This window comes from Acomys minous, assembly GCF_964271855.1.
Source record: "Acomys minous genome assembly, chromosome: 11".
NCBI lineage: Eukaryota > Metazoa > Chordata > Mammalia > Rodentia > Muridae > Acomys > Acomys minous.
Window position 1 is genome coordinate 56,238,276 of NC_140492.1, and position 21,708 is coordinate 56,259,983.

Consider the following 21,708-nt stretch of genomic DNA (forward strand, 5'->3'; position numbering starts at 1 on the left):
GAGTCCATTGAAGAAATGGGCGAGCGCCAGCATCCTAAGGGTGTGGCAGGAGTTTGGCCATTCAACAGAAGCTTCTTTTTTTTTGGTTTGTTTTGTTTTTTGTTCCCAGAATGGTTATTTCCTTGAAAACCTTTCTGAGCTGGATCCTCTGCTGAGACATTTGGGCTGCGATGATAAATCAGACTGATACCACCCTTCCTCCAGTGGTCGAGTCAAATTTTAGTGACTTCACTCAGATGTGAACCGCTGGCAAGGAAAGAAAGCGCAGCAGCAAGAAGATGTGTAGCCATTCCTCTCCTGATGCTGGGAGTTGAAGAAAGGCTTTTCTGAGAGCCCAAGGGCCCTTTCCCAGAGTAGTGTTTTTAAAGGTCTCAAAATGCGTGGGTTTATGATGGAAAGCCGTTAGAAATACAGCACATGTTGAGTAAGATGGCAGTAACTCATTGACAATAGATTTGCTAGGTTGGTGAGTCACAAACCTGGATGGCAGGTTTGGGAATTCCTGTTATTTAAAGCAGTGGCACCCATAAACAGCACATGGGGATATTTGCACCAGGAGTAAGAAAAGATGATTTGTGTTGGCAGAGTCAGTGGCTGTGGCTACTTCCGTCATGACGTGCCGCCTCCATCCATAAATTGCAGAAAGCACCAGCACATTTGCAAGTATGCTGATGTTGACAAACAAAAGGACGAGGATCTTTTCTCCACCCAAATCCATAGACTCTCACGCCTGAGGTGCTGCCCAGTGTATATAATAACAGCATGTGAGAAGTAGAGGCAGGCTTATGGGTTCCAAGCCAGCCTGTGCCACATGGTGAAGCATTGCTCCAAAATACCAGGGGCAGGAGGACGTAGCTCAGTGGCAGAGGGCTTACACAGAGATAGAACACAGAAACAAAGCCCTGGGTTCGATCCTCCGTGCCACAAACAAGGTCAAATTTGTAGATACAGGTGCATAGAAAAATGATCCAAGATTTGGAAGTAAAAGGTGATATGTAAACTGAAAAAAAATTTTTTTAATACTTATTTTCATTGTACTATGTGTAGGCATTTTGCCCGCATGTGTCTGCAAAGCCAGAAGAGGGCATTGGAATCCTCTGGAACTCTAGCTACAGATAGGTGAGCTACTATGTGGGTGCTGGGAATTGAACCCCGGTCCTCTGGAAGAGCAACAAGACTCTTAAACATTGAGCCATCTTTTCAGTCCTCAATTTATGAACTTTTTGTTTCGTTTTGTTTTGTTTCTGTTTTTTTTTTTTTTGAGACAGGGTTTCTCTGTGTAGTCCTTGGCAGTCCTGGATTCGCTTTGTAGACCTGGCTGGCCTTGAACTCACAGAGATCTACGTGCCTCTGCCTCTCAAGTGCTGGGATTTATGGGGTGCACCGCCACCATACCTGGCAATTTATGAACTTTTTATGTCATAGCACAGCAAAATGTCCCTCTGACGGCTGTCTGCTGCACTGGGGAGAGAGTTTTGTTTACTCTTCAGGGTCCATGTTTGGAATTGAAGAGGCTGCAAAAGATCTGTATGTGAACGGGAAGAGAAACCCTCCTGTTCCTGGTACCTAATTTGGTCCTAAGCATGTTACTTTCTAACAGCCTCTTTTTTTTTTTTTTAAATGTTTTTGAGCTTCCCTTCTTATATCCTCTTTTGTGCCAGCTTTGTTATTTTGATTCATCTTTTATTGAGTTAAATAAAACTTTGAAATATATCCTCTATTGATTTGTACGGGATTAGGGTGTTAGAGCAGTTGACTCCTCCTTGAACCCACGGTAAGAACCTCTGAGTGAACAGATGTTATGATTCATCTCAGGTGTTGACCTGACACATCTGGGAAGAGGGAGCCACCATTGAAGAACTGCCTTCGTCAGACTGGCCTGTCCGCCTGTCTGTAGGGGCATTTTCTTGGTTGCGAATTGAGTGAGAAAGACCCAGCCCACTGTGGGCGGTACCATCCCTAGGCAAATGGGTCTGAGCTATCCAAGCACGGTAGCTGAATGCGAGCCTGCGAGGAAGCCAGTAAGCAGCACTCGTTTCTGCTTTTGAGCTCCTGCCCAGACTTCCCTCAGTGAGGAACTGTGAACTGAAAGTGTAAGATGGAGACAAACCCTCTCCTCCCCACGTTGTTTCTGGTCAGAGCGGGTTTTCCTCACAGCAACAGAAGGCAAACCAGGACAGCAGCACGTGTGTTGCTCAGAGCAGAGGCTTGGGTTAGGAGTGCTGGTGTCCAGAGAGAGAAAGATCTCCTGTGGAAAGTGTGGGGTGGACAAAGGTGGGAGACTGAGTGAGCTCAGAGGGACCTCAGCGAGATAGAGAGAGAGAGAGAGGAGAGTTAGAGGGGAGATCTGAGGATCACTGAGGCCTAAGAGGCGGAGTACAGTGAGAACTTGCTACCCATAGGGTTTGTTGAGCCATTTCAGTCTGTGGCAGGGGCCAGATTTCAGAAGGGAGAGGACCGGACAGGGAAGCGATGGGAAGTTCTGACTGGGCATGAGGAGGGGAGTAACGTGGGGGTCCAGAGAGAGTGGTTTTAAAAGACCACGTGCTAACCTATTTCCTCGGCAAAGGTTTGGCCAATAAACTTGAACTACCCCCCCCTTTTTTTTTTATTTTAAAGAAAGACTATGTCTATAAAAATCTGATTTCTGGGCTATCCAGACCTGTGGAGTGATTCTCTTTAAGAGTTAGGCCCAGCAATCTGTATTTGCAGGAAGCATGTACTTGATAGTGTCGCGGTACTGTTGGGTGGGGTAGCACATGCCTTTAACCCTAGTTCTCAGGCGGCCTTGGCAAGAGGCAGGCAGATCTCTGTGTGAGTTTGAGGGCAGCCTGGTCTACACAGGGCGTTCTGGGCCAGCCGGGGCTGTACAGTGAGACCTTGTCTCACAAAAGGGGAGAGGGATGGGATAATAGCTACAAAAACTTGTAGTGGCTTAGTCAGTTTCTTGAGGCCGTGACAAGATACCTGAGGTAACTAAGAGCAGGGAAGGTTTAATTCGGCTTTCATTTGGTTCCAGTTCATGATCTCTGGGCCGCATCCCCGGTCACAGGGGCGGCGCGTGGAAAAAGCCTGTAAACCTGGCGGAGGAAAGACCGGAAGCAGCCTGAGTCCCAGTGGTGCAGTTGGGGACCAAGCTTTGCACGCCTGGGGCCTTCGGGAAACATTCCGAATCCAAACTGTAGCAGGAAGCGTCAATTTGTGTGGCAGCCGGTGATTTGGCAGGCAAGGTTACTGCTCTCCACTGCCGGCTGGGGCATTCGATTCTGCTGCCGCCTTGAGCCGTGTGTCACCGGTATCCCACCGTGTCACTTAGCCCCCGAGCACACGGGAGTTTTCACTTCGCTGTGAAGGGTTTCCACGGAATTGCAGGCATGCAGGTTAACGGAGGAAGATGGATCCGGCTGTTATGGCTCTTTTTAGTTTTTCACACTCCGTGGCCGGAAGGGAAAAGTGAGCTTGCTGGCCTCGTGGCTCTTTTTCTCAGAGCTGTAGGGAATGGGAGAGAGCGCCAGAGACGTCTGCGGCAGTGTTCCTGTGGCCAGGTGTAAAGAAGAATGCAGAATCTGCGGTCACACGCTGCTGCTGCTGCTGTGCGGGCTCTGAGTGTGCACTCCTAGGCTTAGCCGGAGGCGAGTCTTTTAAGTGCTTTGAACCTCAGTTTTCACGTGCCCCAATGTGGGGACGCTTCTACTTCCCGCGGCAGTGGTTTACACAAGAATACACGCACATCTTTTTGGGGGGATCCGGGAGGGACTGGAACCCAGGGCCTCACACAGGCTAGATTTAGACTGCTCTGCCGCTGGGCTCTGACTCTCACCCTGAGCCCCCAACACAAGCACGGTGGATGTAATTGTTTCCCTGAATGCCTAGCCCTGCTACCTGTCAGACATCCTGATGTTTCTGATGCATGTCATTTGAAAAAGATGCAGGTGTTGCCCGCTGGATTGATTTTTATGACTGCTTCTGAGTGGGGACCAGAAGGCTGGAGAGGTGGGCTAATGGGTATGAAAGCATGGCTTTGTACTGTGGGGCAGCGGCACTCGGGTTGCTTTTTTTTTTTTCCTTATCAATTAGTGAAGCTTTGAGGCATGATTGGGTTTCCAGGGTGGGAATTCACCTCCCCCTCCCCCTGCTCTACCCCTCCTCCTCCGCCTGCTCTCTAATTCTGTGTTTTTACCAGTTCATCCTCGTTAGCAGGCCAGGCACACCGGGCTGGCAGTCACCCAAAGCCCTCTTGGCCCTAGAAGAGGTTTTCCAAAACATTAAAAGCCTCAGGGACTTACGTCTTGGTTAAATGCACTGCGGTTGCAATTTCAGGGTAAGCAAACCTGTTTTTATAGGCTCCTGGATCAATTGTCCTGCCCCTGACTCGTCCCTGTTGACAGCCACATTTGTGCTGTGCGGAATACGGGGAGAAACTGCTGTGCGGTTCTTGGTATAACGAGTGATTTCTTAGAGGAAGCAAAACGGGGGCTAAGAATTCTTTAGCAGAAGTGCTGGGATCAGAAGCATTTTGGATTTCAGATTTATTTTGAATATTTGTGTATACGTAATGAGATCTCCGTGATGGGTTCCACGTCTGAAGTTCATTTCCCTTTCAAATGCATCTTGTACGTGTAGCCTGAAGGTAATTTTATGGAATTTTTTTTTTTTAAATCATAGCTGCATTTGAACCGGGGTACAGCACACATAGTCAGGAGTGGGATGGTCCATTTATGTTGACACTCAAAGTTCTGTGTTTGGACCCAGCGCTTGGTAGGCTGGCCACCCTCGGTGCTGGTGTCCTTCAGGCTTGGGTCTGAATCAGAGATCAGTTGCTGTCTTACTCTGTGCTCCTGTCACTTTAAGGCTGAGTACTGGCCAAAGGCCCATGTGGAGGTCAGACAAGGGCATTGGGGTCCCTGAAGCTGGAGCTGAGGATGGTTGTGAGCCACTATGTGGGTGCTGAGAATCGAACCTTGGTTCTCTGCAAGAACCCCAAGTGCTCTTAACCGCTAAGCCATCTCTCCAGCCCCCCTCCCACTGTACTCTGCTTCTTAATATACACACCCAACCCCAGGTGGTAGTGGTACACGCCTTTAATCCCAGCAGTGGGGAGGCAGAGGCAGGTAGATCTCCAAGAGTTCAAGGCCAGCCTGGTCTACAAAGTGAGTTCCAGGGCAGCCAGGGCTACACAGAGAAACCCTGTCTTGAAAGTAAAAGCAACCCCCCCCCCACCAGCCGTATGGCTGGCACAGTACAGAGGGTGGGCTTGTTCCTCCCCTCACATACACCCCCCCCCATCTCCCCACTCAGGGACTCATGGCACTTAGTTATATTTTGAAGCCTGCTAGGTAGACAATGACACCAGAAACTGGTGGTGCGTTTCCCAAACTTACTTTGTGGTTGGCCTTCCTTCCTAGTTTAAAAGCACTGCTCTGTTATGTGACTGGTGGCAGATGTTTAGGACTCATCCTTTGAAGGAACAGAGGTTACTTATGCTTAAAAAAATTGCTGTTATTTTTGTATAGCCCCTCACCAGATCCACTTTATAAGAATTTGCTAGGTATGCGTTGCATGCAAGGTATTTTTCTGTTTTTCTTTCTGTGGTGGCTGTGGATTGAACCCAGGGGTCCTGTGTATGCTAGGGGAGAGTTCTGCCACAGAGCCACACCCCTAGTCCTGTTTTGTTTTGTTTTGTTTTGTTTTCAAATACTATATGCCAGTCCTTGTAAAGGAAACAAGCAAACAAGAACAAAACCCCTAAAACTAAAATCAAAACCAACCAACCTCTCCATAAACAAAATAAAATAGTAAACCCATGGTCCCTGAAGTAGTAGAACAGAAAAGGCAGAAAGGGCAGGTGAGCACTGTCTGCACATGGAGAGTTGCTGGTGTGCCAAGCATAGGGTCAGAAGGCCTGTGGGAAGTGATGGGTGGCAGTGTGTGTGTGTGTGTGTATGTGTGTACACTCACATGCATATGTGGGTGTCAGTCCATGTTTGTGGTAGCCTGAGGTTGGTGTCGAGCATCTTTCTCAGTAAGTGTCCACCTTCTGTATTGAGGCAGAGTCTCTCCCCTGAGCTCCAAGCTCACTGATTTGACTAGTCTGTAGCCCTCTTGTTCCTAGGGTCAGACCTCTGTGTGTCTCTGGAGTGCTAGGATAACACACTGCCACCCCCACCCCCAACCCGCCCACATCTGCCTGGCATTTACATGGGAGCTGGGGATCTGAACTCCTGTCTCCACGCTCCACGCTTGCACAAATGTGGAGATAGCTCCCTAGTGCCTTCCATGACCCCCAACAAGTATTTTGTTGTTGGTTTTCTTTCCCCAGACTTACTGAATAGTTGCACCAAGAATGAACACAAAGTATCTTATACATCCTTTATTCAGGAGCCCTGAATACATTTAATCCCATTTAGTTACACTCTTCTTCCACATGTATAAAGAATACGTACAATGTTCCGAGCTATCTAAGTGCTTCCGTCATGTGACAGAGCAGTGCTTCAAGTCCGATTGAACGGCCTTTCCCAGAATTAACTAATTCCTGTCATTAGGCATGACTGTATTTCCTATCACACAAGAATATTATCGTACTTCACACAATGAAAGATTAAAATCAGGAAAGAGAATGGCCAGCCCTTAGTACCCACTGGGGATGGGTCCAGGAACCCATAAAATTCCACAAGTGCTCAGATCCCTAAGATTAGCGTAGTGTTTTTCCTGTGCACTCTGACTCGAGCTTGCTTGTGATGCCTGTACCCCGGCAGTGCTGGGTGAACAGTCAGACTGTTGGGTCTGTGCCGAGAACCGTCATTCTGTAAGTCAGTGCAGGTGAGTTCTTCCGAGAACTTTGGATCTGAAGTTGATGGAATCTGCAGACGTGTCCGCTGCAGGTTTGTAGGGCCAACTCTGGATCAGGGCCCCCGAGTCTTAGGCCAGCAGGCTCAGTCATCCCTCAGCTCTCTTTGCTCTTTATTTGTTGCCTTTTGTGTCCCTGATGTTTTTTTGTTTTTTAAAGAGTTTTTTACAGCTTGAGTTTTTTTTTCTTTCTTTTTTATTTAATTAATTTATTCAGATTACATCTCAATTGTTATCCCCTCACTTGTATGTTTATTTGGTTTTACGCTTAAAAATAACTTTTAAAATTACAGAATTACATTTATTTATTTGGGTGTGTGTGTGTGTGTGTGTGCGCGTGCGCGCGCGTGCGTCATGTGTGTGTGTGGAGGTCAGAGGGCTAACTTCTGGGAGTTGAATCTCTTCTTCTCTCACTGGGGTTCTGCATACTGAACCTAGGCGTCAAGCTTGACCGCAAGCTCCTTCATCTCGCTGACTCTGGTTATTTCTGTTTGTTTTGACAGAATCATGCTGTGTTGTCCAGGGTGGCTTCTAACCCTCAGTCCTGCCTCAGCCTCCCAAGTAGGCGAATTGCAGATGTGATCCATCACACCGAAGCTACAGTTTGAGTTTTGGTGTTTCCAGTCAGTGTTTTTTTTAGCAAGTCATTGTCCCGCCCTGCTCCATTACCAGTGATGTTGACATTAGTCCCATACTTAACTAGGGAACTCTGCCACATATTTCGCCACTATACAGTTGAATTTCTTGCCTGGGAGACTCTCTGAGTGATGCTTCTATAATGTAGTGGTAATTTCTTTCAGTTTTTTGAGATAGTGTTTCTCTGTGTAGCCTTGGCTGTGTAGACCTTGAACTCAGAGATCTGCTTCCAAAGTGCTGGGATTACAAGCATGTGCCACTGTGCCCGGCGTGATTTTTTTCTTTAAGTATTAAAACCAAACATTTTTATTGGGTTAAGTTTTAACATAGATAAAGAAGCATGCAAGGGCAAATGTTACTTAGGTGTGTTTCATTCCCTGCCAAGAAAAAAATTTTTTGAGTGTCATATTTCTTTAATGCTTATAGCTGTGGTCATGTCGTAAGTATTTCAATTCTTTTTTTATTTTCTTTTTTAAACTTAACCTCTAGGCACATGTTTTTGCGTTGCACATCACTCCTCCATGCCAGCGTGTGCAGCCGTTCCCTGCTGTGGGTATTTGGGTTGTTTGCACGCATTTGGCCCTTGTTGATGGGGTTGTGTGAGTCATATCTGTGCCAGAAGCTCTGCTCACTCCCTCAGGACAGCTCCTCAGAAGTGGATCCACTGGGTCAAAGGGCATGCACGCTTTCAAGAGACCCGCTACCTCATGCCAAGCAGCTTGCCAGAAAAATTGGATGTGTTTGGTTCCTGCCAGCGCTGTGACAGTTGGGCTCCGTATTTTAAGAGATTCGTTAATGGTGCCCCAGCCCTTTTCTCTCTTTTTCAATTCTGGCCCACCAGCAAAGAGTTGTGTGATTAATTTCCTGTGTTCTGAGTGATGGAAGCAGGGGTGCTTATTTCCAAAAATAAATCTCGGTGCCAGGGAGTGCATTACTTTTTCAGGTGGCACGGCTCTACTGTCACGTCTCAGGAAGATCCTCCGATGTGAGGGGTGACGAGATCACATGTGAGGACTTTGGGGGCACTTAACCTAGGGTCATGAGAGGGGATGATAGTCTTCAGTATGGGATGGCTATCGATGGCCTGGGTGGCAGGGATGTGGGTGTGGGAAGAGCTTAAAGCTTCCATGATTAGTATTGTTCAGGGTGACACAGGCAGGCCAGGGGACCTGGACTTTCAGGAGGATGTTCACGAGGTGAGTTTCTGTAGTAGTGTTGAGTTTCTGTAGTAGTGTTCTATCTCACCCACCTTGCTCGGAACCTTGCTGGAAAAGGGCCAGATAGGGAAGCCACAGAGGTCCCAAGTGATGATCAGGTGTAAGGGAGCTGAGCTGTTCAGAGATGCTCAGTGAAAAGCCAATGACTAGGAGGCGCACAGGCACGTGGGTCGCTCCACAGTCCGGTGGGTCCCTCCTTCTTCATAAGCACTCCATCTGAAGTGGGGTACAGGATTTGGCAGCCGAGTGCTTCTGAGAGCAGGTGTGTGTGTTTTCTTGTTGAAGCTGCTATCTAATTAGGTGCTCAGACCCATTTTTTTTTTTTTTTTTTTTTGTGTGTGTGTGTGTGTGTGTGTGTGTGTGTGTGTGTGTGTGTGTGTGAAGATCTAGATTGACTTGTGTTGAAGCCTGGAGAGGGATAGCCTCTGTGTGGGGAACCAAACATCTTCTAGAATGTTAACTACGACTCCTTAGCAAGTCTGTCCCTCTCATCTCAGCATGGCTGCTTGAGTTCCAGCCATCTTACGTAACTCCAGGCAGGGAGGAGGAGGAGGAGGAGGAGGAGGAGGAGGAGGAGGAGGAAGAGGAGACTTAAGAAGACTCCTGTCAAGCCAGGCATAGTGGTGCATAAGTTCAAGGCCAACCTGAGCCTGGTCTCCATAGAGAGTTCCAGCTCTGCCAGGGCTACAAAGACAGACCCTGTCTCAAAACAAATGGGCCCTTTTAGATATCTGCTAAGGACTGTCCTTTTTTTTTAATGAAAAATTTAAGAGGATTTCCCCCCATGCATTGTTGTCATGTCTGTGTGAGGGTGTTGAATCCCCGGGAACTAGAGTTACAGACAGTTGTGAAGTGCCATGTGGATGCTGGGAATTGAACTCAGGTCCTCTGGAGAACAGCCAATGTTCTTAACCACAGAGCCATCTCTCCAACCCCAGGGAATGTCCTTTATGCCACATAATACTTACGCTTTCTGTCTGTGGGCTGAGTGACCGTAGCCAAATGGTCACACTTGGTGCAGGGGAGTTTTTGAGGCAAGGCTTTCATTGCAGTGGCCACAAGCCCAGGGAAGCCGGCTGCCACTTTAGAAGGCGATCTTGCCTTCCGGGGGTGTCACAAGATTTGGTGTGTCAAATGCTACCATTGAGAAGAACTTCAGAAATCGCCTTTTAGCCCTTCCGTTTCCAAAGAAGGACACAGACTGAGGCAAGATGACCTACTTACCATGGTCACTCAGCCAGTAACTGACAAGGCTGGTACCAACTCCGAGTCGGGACCCTACTAGCCCTCCCAGGTGTGGGCTTTGAGCTCTCAGCCTGTTGTCTGACATCCAGATCAGACCTTTGTCTCTTCCACCCTTCAGTCCCTCTACCACCGGTTTCTTCAGTGTCTAGACTTCCAGATTCTGACATTTCAAAGCTATTTTGAGCAAAATGTGGGTTAAACTAAATTAAACTGGTTTCTTCACAGCTCTCAACACAAGAAGGGGGGCTTTACTCAGGTGACAGAGGGGAAAGGCTTGAGCCCCACCTCCACCCTTCCTCCTAAATGTTAAACTTCTGTCCCCAAATCTTCCCTCTTCTGCAAGCCGCTTTTACATAATTACTGTCTCTAGCTTTGGGACTCTCGCAGAGGAGGGTGAATCTGTAATGACAGCGACTGCCAGTTACAGGGAACGGAGTGGGTGCTGGCACATGCCCCGGAAACAGCATCCCCCCCCCCCCAGGTGTGTAAAATGGTGGCACTGCCCGGCGGCTCAGTGGAGAGAAAGGGGCTTGTGTGTGCTGTGAGATGGGGACTGGGCACTAGGCAGGGTGAAATGGAGAGGGAGGCTTGGCATTTAGCACATGGGCCCTGCTGGGGACAAACCAGGGGCACTGCCTCCTGTAGAGCTTCTGTACCCTTGGACTTGTAGAAAGCAGGGTATCAGTGTAAACACCTGCTTTCCCTTCCTGGCTGTTCTGGTTCTAGGAAGTGGCTTCTTTTTTCCTTTGTGGCCAGTTAGGCCAGAGGCCTGAGCGTGGAAAGAGGCAGTGGAAAGATACGTATTGCTCTGAGGGAATGTCCTGAACAATTTGAAGCCCTGGCCCGCTTGCTTATCTGCTACATGTCTTTGGTTGCCTGACTGGTTCTCCTTCACCTCCTGTAGAAGGATACAAGTACCCACCTGCTGGGTCATCCTTGCTGTAAACTAGTCACCCAAGCACACGCATGCTCGCTCACGAACCTGGCAGGGTTCTAAATGTGCTGTGTGACCTCTACAGCAGGTCGCTGCGCAGATGGCTAAAGACGCCAGGTTTTCTGGTGTTGAATGTGCGTACGTGTGCATGCCTTCCTGCTTGGACCTGTGGCTCTGCCTGATTGCAGGCCAGGCCTCCGGGAGGAAGAGGTGGTCCCCGGTTGCTGTTGTCCTTGCTAGCTAATAGTACTCAGAGGTAATTAGCAGTTGTTAAGCACTTCTGTCTGCCAAATATTGCATTAGGTTCATGTCCTCCTCCTCCTCCCTCATTTAATAATGAGCCAAGTCACCAGGTGAGTATGGATGCTCTCCTCTGTCCTTCTGGGTTGAGAGGTGACACTCAGCACTCTAGTATCAAGCCTGGGGTCTCGTGGCAACTGGATTCATGCCATGTCTGTCTGACCCCAGAGTCACTGCTCTTTCCAGGGTATCTAAAAGATGCCAAAGGGAGGGAGATGGAGGGGAATCCCAGACACGGATGACCTCTGTGGTGGGAGATAAGTGGCCATATAGCTACAGAGAGCCATAGCAGATGAAGAAGGAATTTATTTGGTCATCCTGCACATTAGCCAGCTATGCTAGGATGAGGTTTGACAGGGTCCCAAAGAAAGCCTTGCGTTCTGCTAAAGGGGCTAGGTGGTGGTGGGAGGGACTGGTGATTAGAGCAGGGTGGTCCGCTGATGGAGCGGGGTCACGCTTTTCTGGTACAAGCAGAATGTGGTGTTGGGTGTGGGTCTCCTTTGTAGTAGAAAGGGGGACCGTTGATCTCTATCAGATTGTACCTGGCAAATATTTTATGGATCTCTTCCCCGGGAGAGTAAGTTGTGAGCAAAGATATTTTCTCCCCTATTGCTCTGGAGGTCTTCCCCTTCCCCTTCCCCTTCCCCCACCTCCCTGCTTCCCTCCCCACCCCCACAGGGTTTCTCTCTGTAGCCTTGGCTGTCCTGGACTAGTGCTGTAGACCAGGCTAGCCTTGAACTCACAGCAATCCTCCTGCCTCTGCCTCCCAAGTGCTGAGATTATAGGGGTGCGCCCCCACACCTGGCTGCTCAGGAGTTCTTGGCTGCCAGTGTAAAGGCTAGCCAAGCACAGGAAGTGTTCAGCAGCAAGGTTTGGGAGCATTCCAGTACCGCCTTTTCCTCCCCAGGGCATGGCTGAGGAGCAGATAATCTGCACACCATTAACACCACCCCTGTTGTGGCTGTAGTTAACTGTTGGTCAGACTGGCTTGTGAGATGTGACTTAAGCAGTAGAGTCCACTGGTGGCTCTGGGTGAGGCGCTTCAGGCCCACTGCAGCTTCAAGTCAAGGGAAGGAAGGAGCCTGCTGGAAAGGTTAACAGAGGGAGCAGAGGAGAAAACGGGATGTCAAGTAGCTCTGGGGAAGGGGACCTTATAGGGCAGGAGGCCAGCTTCTCTCCTGGCTGCCTCTGTGGGTGCTTGTGAGCATGAGGTCTTGGGCCCACACAGACCTTCTAGACCTTTCTTTTTAGATGTCTTAGTTTGTGCCACATCTCCCTGTGTTCTCTCTGGTGCGGCCATTCTGGTTGGTTTCTCTCTCTCTCTCTCTCTCTCTCTCTCTCTCTCTCTCTCTCTCTCTCTCTCTCTCTGTCAGGCCTTCACATCCTGTCCCTTGGCAAATCCTGAGTCTTCTGTGCCCATAGACACATGTTCGCCACATCGTTCCTTATCCAGCTCTGCACTGGGTAGAGTTGCTCAGCACCCCAGCTTACAGTCCTTCCTTCCCTCCAAAATGCCCCCAACTGTCCCCCGAGACTGTCTCAGCCTTTGACCTTTCCCAGCCTTTCCCCACTCTCCCCGGCTTGCCTGTCTGTCTCACGCCCAGGATGCCTGTAACACTACCCTTCTTCCTGGGCTGGGCTCTTCTTCCTTGTCCCCTCTCTGGCTCCAGATTCTGGAGACTTCCATTGCAGCTTGGAGAACATGTGCTGTGTTCATGGGGTGCTTTTTCACACGTCTGTTGACTACAGTCCCAGAAATCCTAGCCCACTGCCATCTTCTTCAGTCCAAGGGGAAAAGCTGCCTCCACCGCTGGTCCATCCCCCGTGCTTGGCTGCACTTCTATGCTTGGAGCCATCTTAGACTTTTCTTTTCTTCCATCCTCACTTCCTGTGAATGGCCATTGGAGATGGCTGCATGGCCCCTTTTTTCTTACCTGCCCCGTCATCTGGCTGGTTTCTCTGCTCTTGCTGTGGGGTGCGGAGACTCTGGAACAATGAGTCAGTTGTCCATCCCAATACGCCTTTCATGACGACTGTCAAGTGGTAGGCTGGCAGGGAGCCCACCAACTGCAGCCTTCCTCAGCCCCATCCTGGACGTCCATTGTGCTGCAGACTCCCTGGCTTTCACGGCCCTTTCTGGACCTCCTCAGCCACCAAGGATTCTGTTTGTGACATCTGTAGGCCAGGTGTCATTTGCCATTTTTATTGAGCACTCCTGAGGACAGTCAGGGCACCTTGCCCTTCAAAGCTCTTAAGTAGGGTAAGGACCCAGTGAAGCTGAGAAAGACAGACGCTTCACAGAGCCTATGCAAGCCTGTTGTAAGGAAGAGGCCAGTGCCAGCCCTAGCTTCTTGTGTGGTGGATTTCAGGCAGAGTCAATTTGCTCAGGGTATTTCCGGAGAAGCTTAACTTTCTACTGTGTCAGTAAACATTGGGCCAGAGGCTTTAGTGGCTGGCTGGAAGGTGGTATGTTTACTCTCAAGAGGCTTATGGTTGGATGAACTAAGGGACCGTCTGGATTTATATAAAGGAAGCCAGGGTTTATGGGAGATTGGGATTCCTATGGTTCTAGTGATAGACGATAAAGCCACAGAGGCCAGTAACACTTCTGCTGCCTGCTAAGGTGCCTGCCAGACCCAGGGTGGTTGATCTGGAAGGGGGAGCATGCCTGGCCACTGAAGTTAGGTTTCCTGACTGTATTCTCTGAGAATGGAAAGCAGAACAGCAGGTCGCCATGTTTGCCCAACACGTTGGCTAGGTTATTTCCTCCCTTACTGCTGTGTGCACTGAGCCATGGACTTTGAGTATCCAGTGCATAAGCCTCCCTGGGACAATGGGATGACAGGTGGTAGTCAAGGAACCTTCTCGTGAGCTTTGAAGATGGTTTGCACAAAGCAGTGGGTCCTTAGGCATGAGGAAAGAAAAGTCCTGACTCCTCCTGGGAGTTTTTACTCCGAGGAGAAGGAACTCTGATTCTGGTGGAAGAATTCACTGATCCTCACTAGGGTGTGGTCCTGTTTCTCTCCTTTCTCCGTTGAGCTGGCGGTGGGTATTAGATGCTAAGCTATCTGATATTCTTAGAATGCAATATGCCTTTGTAAAGCATATTCTTTAAAAAATATTTAATTTATGTGTGTTGGTGTGAGGGTGTCAGATCTTGGAGTCAAAGACAGTTGTGAGCTGCCATGCAGGTGCTGGGAATTGAACCTGGGTCCTTTGGAAAAGCAGGCAGTGCTCTTAACCACTGAGCCATCTCTCCAGCCCCTTGTAAATCATATTTGAGTAGTTCTCCCATCTGTCATCGCAGTGCCACCAGGAGGCATTGCCACCCTGCTGGCACGAGTGACTTGCTGGGCCTCTGAAAGGTTGAGTGCTCTTGCTGGTCACCTTAGCTTTTGAGGGGTGAAGCATAGACACAGCTAAAGACATTGGGCTTCGGAGAGGAGATGTCCCGACTGCCGTGGTACACATCAGAAACTTAGATTACATGTTTCTAGAAGAAATGCAAGCTCCTCTCCATGTGGAAGAGTATAGCAGGGGGTCTCCAGTTGCCTCTGTGTCCATGGCTTTGCTCCATGACCTTTGTCCTTGTAGGAGCTGGTTGCTTTGTAACTTGTTGTCTCAGTTGGAGTTCTATTGCTGTGAAGAGACACTATGACCATGGCAACTCTTTTAAGAGAAAACATTTAATTTGGGACCGGCTTACAGTTCAGAGGTTTAGTCCATATTGTCATGGCGGCATGCATGGTGGCATGCATGGCGGGATGCAGGCACACATAGTGCTGTAGAGGAGCTAGCTGTAAGTTCTACATCCAGATCAGCAGGCAGCAGGAAGGGAGGGAGACAGTGGGCCTGGCTTAAGCTTCCAGACACCTCGAAGCCCACTCCCCCACCAGTGACGAACTTCCTCCAACCAGGCCACACCTACTCCAAAAAGCCACACCCCTAACCCTTGCCAAGTAATGCCATTCCCTAATGACCAAGCATTCAAATCTATGATCCTATGGGGGCCATTCCTATTCAAGCCACCATACCGGCTTCTTACCATCACCATGGAAACGGATCTTGCCTCTCTCTACACCCTGTCCTTTGTTTCTTAGGTTTCCTCACACTCATTCTTTATTTCTTGTCTTGGAAGAGCATGGATTCTCGCAATGAGAAAGTGTGTTGGTGGCACCTTAGCGCATCTGAAAGAACTTCAGCTGTTGTGGATAGCTTCACCTGATTGACAGGTCCTGTGCCTGGGTACATGGGTGGGGGGTGGGGATGGGGTGGGGGGGTGGGAGGGTGGGGGGCGCATTTCTGAGAACCCTGAAGGCAGCAGTGCTCTCCCGGGTATACACAGCAGGGAGGCTTTTGTGACTGGTCTATCATGGGTGGAGCTGCTGTTTTTAGGATTTCTTTTTGTCAGCTTCTGAGCTGGCCTGGGGGATCTACTTTACAACTCTTCTCCGTTACTTCTGTTTTACCTCAATTCCCACTCTGCCTCCACTGGACTCTTCATCATGCCCAGAGGCACCTGGCATCTCCAATCTCTAAGAGCTTGGGGACGTTTGGCTTGGTTTGTTTGTTTCTTATTTTTCAACACAGGGTTTCTCTGTGCAGCCCTGGCTATAGACCAGGCTGGCTTCGAACTCAGAGATTTACCTGCCTCTGCCTTCCAAGTGCTGGGATTAAAGGTGTGTGCTACTGCCATTGGCCACTTGGCTTGCTTTCTGTTGGCCAGATCTCTGCGATTGTTTGGCTGAATGAGAGAAACTTAGCCTTGTACCTATCCATCCTGCCCTGGATGTTAGAGAGAATGCTTCCCTCTGGGGTCTGTCATCAGTGCTTCTGGGTGGGATGGAGTTTTCAGACTGTTATGCTTGGTCCTTGCATGCAGACATCAGTCTCAGTGCTCACTCGTTGGTGGGTGACAGTGCATTATATACATATTCAGTCTGGACAGCCTCACCAGAGTGCGTGCAGGGAGTGGGAGAGTTGGGGACTGGAGTGGGCCGAGAGGGACCTCTGGAGGTAAAGAGGTAGGTGTGGTGTTCTAGGAGGGGTTGCTTGCCTCCTCTGTCCTCCAGCAAGAACATGTGTTTTCTTAAGACAGGCCTTGTCAACAATCAGCCATGGAAGGGGTAAGGTGTAGCTGGCATTTGCTACTTTGTGGGTTCTTCTTCTACCCTTCTCCATCCATTTCCCACCCTTTCAACTCCCTAACACTAGATAAGAGAAAAAGTAGGGTAGGGAGAAAAGGAAGGATCCCTGAATAAAGTCAGGGGTTCGAAAGGGGGCAGCCTTAGCATTAGACTATTTTGAGGGGGAGGGGCGGGGGGGGCATGGAGTTCCTTGGGGGCAAGTTTGATCTTTGCGTCAAGATGTCTAATTTCTTCTGGTTGTTGTTTCTTCTTTGAGCACAACAAAACCATGACCAACAGCAGCCAACAACCCACCATGCCTCACAGGGTCCTAGCAGGCATATATACCTTCTGAAAAGTCCCCAGAATTCCAAATGTCACACAATCACAGAAACTATCTATGGCTGGCAGAATCACGCTTCCGCCAGAGCACGGGGCAAATCATAGTCAGCTGCTACGAAGCAGCCCCATATCCCCACTCCTGGGATTAAAATGAAAACCTATTCTTAAAATATGTCTGTGTTTTTAAAGAACTCCAAATCCCCAAAATTGTCACTACAGGAAGAATTTAGCAGGCCCTACCATTTACTGCTGAATTATTGGCTACTGATATATCCCAGGAGATGGGTATTGGGGGTCTTCAGGTACCCACTTGTGAGCCTACAGTGATCCAAGGGAAGAGCTCTAAACCCATGGTTGCAAAGATGTTCTGGTCAAATTTACTGACTCAGGAAATCCAATAAAGGAATGAGAGAGATTTATGGGGAGGAAGGGTTGTCCAGAGATGGTAAGTGGGATGGGGGGGTGGGTTAGGGTGGTCAGTATGAATTGTGTACAGGTAGGAAAGAATTTTACGAATTAAAATGTTTTACATTCTAAATAAATAAAAGAATGTGTGTTTTGGGTGGCTCGTCTGTGGGCACCATGAGTGGGCTAGACTCGACTCACGGGCCTCGGCTGCTTGGTCTCTAGGTGGTCCTGCCGACGTGGCTGTCCTCGACAAAGGTCTCCTCGCTCATTGAGAGAATCTCCGACCCTAAAGACCTGAAGAAACTTCTCAGGACCCGCAATAATGTGCTGGTGCTTTACTCGGAGTCTGGTGAGTGGCCTCTCCGGACCTATCAGGGTGCAGAGAGATGGGGAGAGAGGACCTGAGGAGCATTAACAGTCTTTGCTTTCCTTGGAGGCTACACAGGGTATTTGGTTTCTTTTGCAACCTGGGAATCGTATTTCAGTCCCTTCTTATGAGCATCGTATGAGAAGAATGCTTTGGAGCCCCTACCTAGCCCAACAGAGAGAGGAGTGTGTGAGTGCTGGATGGTCACCTTGGCTCCCTGCCAGCCACAGGCCCAGCCCTGCCAGGACAGGCTTCATGGGAGCTGCAGATTAACTACCAGGCTGGCCTGGGGCCAGCTGAACTGGTCCCAGGCCTGCGGACCTTTACCTGAGCCAGTGGTCCTGGCCTTGCCTGACCCCTGGCTGCCCTGCTGTGGGGTGAGATGCAAGACTGACTTTGGAGTGGATTGTCAGGACGGGATCGGCCACCTGCCACTCCTCTGACCTTGGGCTGGTAAGGGGACAATGGGCAGTTTGCTTGGCTCTTGGCAGTGACTTTGGGGAAGGGCAAGTGGCTTGGCTGTCCATGTGGTTCCAGCAGAGTTAAGTGTTTTCTGCTCCTCCTGAGGATGCCAAGTTTTCTATGTCCCGGAGAAGCAGCAGCCAGTGGATGGGCCCATTCTGGGCACAGATCCCTTTGGCAGCTCATCTTCTACACTCATTGGCACTCTGAGCTGATGGATGATTTGGCCGTGTGTCCCTCTCGAAGGCTGTGCCCTCTGAGCACTCACGGCATACGGCTGCTCTTGCCACTTGCTGTTTCTAAGGGCCTGGATGCACTTTCACCACGTTTCCTCTTGGGAGCCCAGTGTGTGAGCCTACTATTTTTCTGTGAGTAGGGAAACTGAGGCAAAGGGAATTTGGAAGCTCTGTTTCTCTTGCGGTTTGGAGCTTGAGGTAACCCCCTTGTAAATTCCTATGTCCCGGCTGGTTGCTGGTGAAGAAACTCTTTAGGGTAACCCCCTCGTAAAGTGCTGGGTCCTGGTGGTTCTTCTCTGGGACAGGTCCCGTGACAGGGGCTGTTTATGAGACTTTTGTTTGCTCTTTGCTACTAGGGAGGCAGACTGTCAGATAGTATCCCATTGATGAATGAGGACCGGAGATAAGAGGTCATGAGCCACTCCTGGTGGCAGAGCAGGTCCCATATGTCATCTCTGCATCTCAATCCTTCAGTGGCTTAACTCTGCAGTGTCATGGCTTTGGAACCAGCACGGGTCTGAGACAGAAGTCTTGTGAAGTTGAGGAGTGGGAAGTTGGGGTTAGTGACGGAGTTGGGGGTCACTAATGGATGCTTTGCTTTGCCCTTTCCCTGGCTCTCCTTTTGTTCAGTTCATTGGAAGTACAGTGTGCAGAGGGCGGGGCCTGGGCAGTGACGTCACTGCTTCCTGCTCCAGACTCTGGCCTCCAGTGGGTTTTCTTTCCCTTTCTCCCATCCTTCCAAGCAGCTCTTCCCTCCCCTTGGTGGGGTACATTTATCTACACTGCCCTTCCCAACCCCAGTGGTGTGCACAGTACAACAATGGCTTCCCTGCTTCCCTGGCTTTGCTGCCTCCTGCTGCCCTGGCTGGGGTTTCCTGGGAATGCGTCCTTTGATCAACTCTGAGCATGTTTCCTAAGCGATGCTTATTGTTTGCATTCGTGAAAGGCTCAGCGTGCCTTGCATTCACACACAGCTCCCGTTTCCACCCTAGAAGAGAAGCGCCTCAGAGGCACATAATTCAGATATCATTTTCTGCTTGGCTTCGGGGTGTATCATGGGGTTTGGGGCAGGAGAAGGCCGCAGATCACTCTTCATCATCGTCTTCCCAGTGGGCCCTTTGAGTGAGCTCACTGGATGGAGGAGATGGCTGTGAGTTTGCCAGGCATAGGGATTGCACACCAGCCGTAAATACACCACAGTAGCCCCTCACAGCCTGGCAGAGTTGACACGTGGTCCAGGAGCTTGTCCACAGGACCTTGCTGTCCAACAGTAGTTCCCCAGAAGCTCTGTCCAGACACCTGAACGTTGGCACCCAGACTGGAGAGGGATTCCTCGTGTTCCCCACCTGACCCCCCACCCTGCCCATTGGTCCAGAGCCCGTGGACACAAATGTGTAATCTTGTGTTCTTTCACAGAGGAAGCAGCTGAGAGTCATCTCAAGCTACTGTCTACTGTGGCCCAAACAGTGAAAGGACAAGCCACCATTTGCTGGGTGGACTGTGGGTATGTACCGGGGATCTCAGCGTGCACTGGTGGGGGCTGGGGTGCATGCTTGGGGCTTCTGGTGGACTGTGGGTATGTACTGGGGATCTCAGGGTGCACTGATGGGGGCTGGGTGCATGCTTGGGGCCTCTGGTAGACTATGGGTAAGTACTGGGGACCCCAGGGTGCACTGGTGGGGGCTGGGTGCATGCTTGGGGCCTCTGTGGACTGTGGGTAAGTACTGGGGACCCCAGGGTGCACTGGTGGGGCCTGGGTGCATGCTTGGGACCTCTGTGGACTGTGGGTATGTACTGGGGATCCCAGGGTGCACTGGTGGGGACTGGGTGCATGCTTGGGGCCTCTGGTGGCTGGGGCAGAAGAGAAAGTATGATGGAGAGATCCCCCAAGATAACATGGGGGTCACTTCAGCCTTGTAGAAGGAAGGGTTGGCTCCTTGCTCCTGTCTTCCTATTCCCTGGCCCCCCTTTTTCTCATTTTCCCGGAGCTCTCTTTCTCTCATGTCCTGTGTCTTGCTTATCTTCTCAGAGGGTAGTAGGGCAGCGGGAGTCTTCCGTATTGGAAGAGGGGAGCCTTGATTCCAGACACAGGTGATTTTCAGGGCCCCTCAGTTGGCTGCAGTGATAGGTCTGCAGCAATAGGTGTGAGCTGTAAGCTTCCCCTCAGTCCAGGCCCTTCTCACTCCTATAGCATAAACAACGTAGTTAGCTGGCCACCAGACTAGACCACCTTGGCCCGGAGGCTGGCCCAGGCCTATGCCCGTGAAGTGAATTTGTGAGCCCTACGCAAGAGTAACCTTCCTGTTCTGTCTGAGTCCTAAATGACTGATGGAAGTAGAATGTTGGTACACACTGATTTTTAAGAGAGAGGGAGAGAGAGAGAGAGAGAGAGAGAGAGAGAGAGAGAGAGAGAGAGAGAGAGAGAGAGAGAGAGAGAAAGAGAGGGAGAATAGCATAGGAGAGTCATGTATTGAGGTGTGTACATGTATGTGTGTGGATGCATGTGTTTAGCCTCATGTCTCCAGATTCATGTCACCCCTGGCTGCGCAGAAAAGACTTCTCACTGGGTGGCCCCTGAGGTCTTAGCTATTGGCTGACTATAGTTTATAGTTGGCTTGACAGCACTTCTATCTTTCAGGTGTGTCCGTCACCCCTATTTTACCAGCAGTGCTCTATGTAACTGTGCAAATGACAGAAATCTATCAGAGGAGACAGGACACTTGAGAATTTCCATACCCAAAGATGACAACAGTGTTGCCAGGCTGATGGGAGCCTTATTGTAGGGCATGCTTAAGAGGTTTACAGGTGCCAGGAGCGAGCAGAGGAGCTTTGATGTAGTGGCTGTTCTCGCCAGGGTCTATCCATTAGCTTTTACAACACATGTGCTTTGAGGATTCTCAGATGAATAAATAGCTGCGCCTTCTAGGAGCTCAGCTTGTGAGGAAGAAGCAGACGCACAAGCCAGGGCTTATGCAGCCAAGAGAGGAGCCCTATAAACAAGCTCCATATCCAAGAGGCAGTCAGTATATGAGCCCCGGAAAGGTCAAGAAAACCTTTGCAGAAGCAGTGAAGTTCAAGGAGGAGGGACAAAGCCTTGAGATGATCCCTGCCAGGGCTTCCTGCAGCGTGACTCCCAAGCCCTGTTTGTGGGGATGAGTGTCCTGCTTCCAGAGGGGCTATGGAACTTCCAGAGCAGGATGCTTGAGCTAGTGGGGCTGGGGGTCAGCAGGCACTGGGGAGATGGGCTTAAGAGATTAGGACAAAATTGCAGTCTTAGTGACTCAGATAAGAGCCAACGGGAACATCCTGTGAATCTAATATGCCAGAATTAAACTCCAGGCGGAGGTAGGTTAGGGCTTAGAAAAGGCACCTTGTTCAAGAGGCAGGGCTGGTCCTCTGCGCTTATCAGATTTATCCTGGTAAGAGGAAGTACAATCTCAGTTGTTAAAGGGCTTAAAAATAGCTTAGCCAAGTACGTAGATTATGGCAAAGCCTGGGTATCTGGGTCTAGTTTGGGAGTGGAGGTTAAGTCCTGCCCCACTGGTTTTTCCCATAGCAGCCCAAGGGTTGTGATCCCTGTAAGCCACCC

The 21,708-nt window shown here is 49.9% G+C and overlaps 1 protein-coding gene across 1 annotated transcript in view; it reads left to right on the forward strand.

The window, feature by feature from the left end:
• The window catches only part of PDIA5 (protein disulfide isomerase family A member 5), a 91,275-nt gene that overhangs the window by 7,443 nt on the left and 62,124 nt on the right, over window positions 1-21,708 (forward strand). Inside the window, exons 2-3 of the mRNA XM_084802390.1 lie at window positions 17,277-17,403; window positions 19,536-19,623. Coding sequence (XP_084658516.1) covers window positions 17,277-17,403; window positions 19,536-19,623 — 215 coding nt within the window. The remainder of the gene's footprint in view (window positions 1-17,276; window positions 17,404-19,535; window positions 19,624-21,708) is intronic.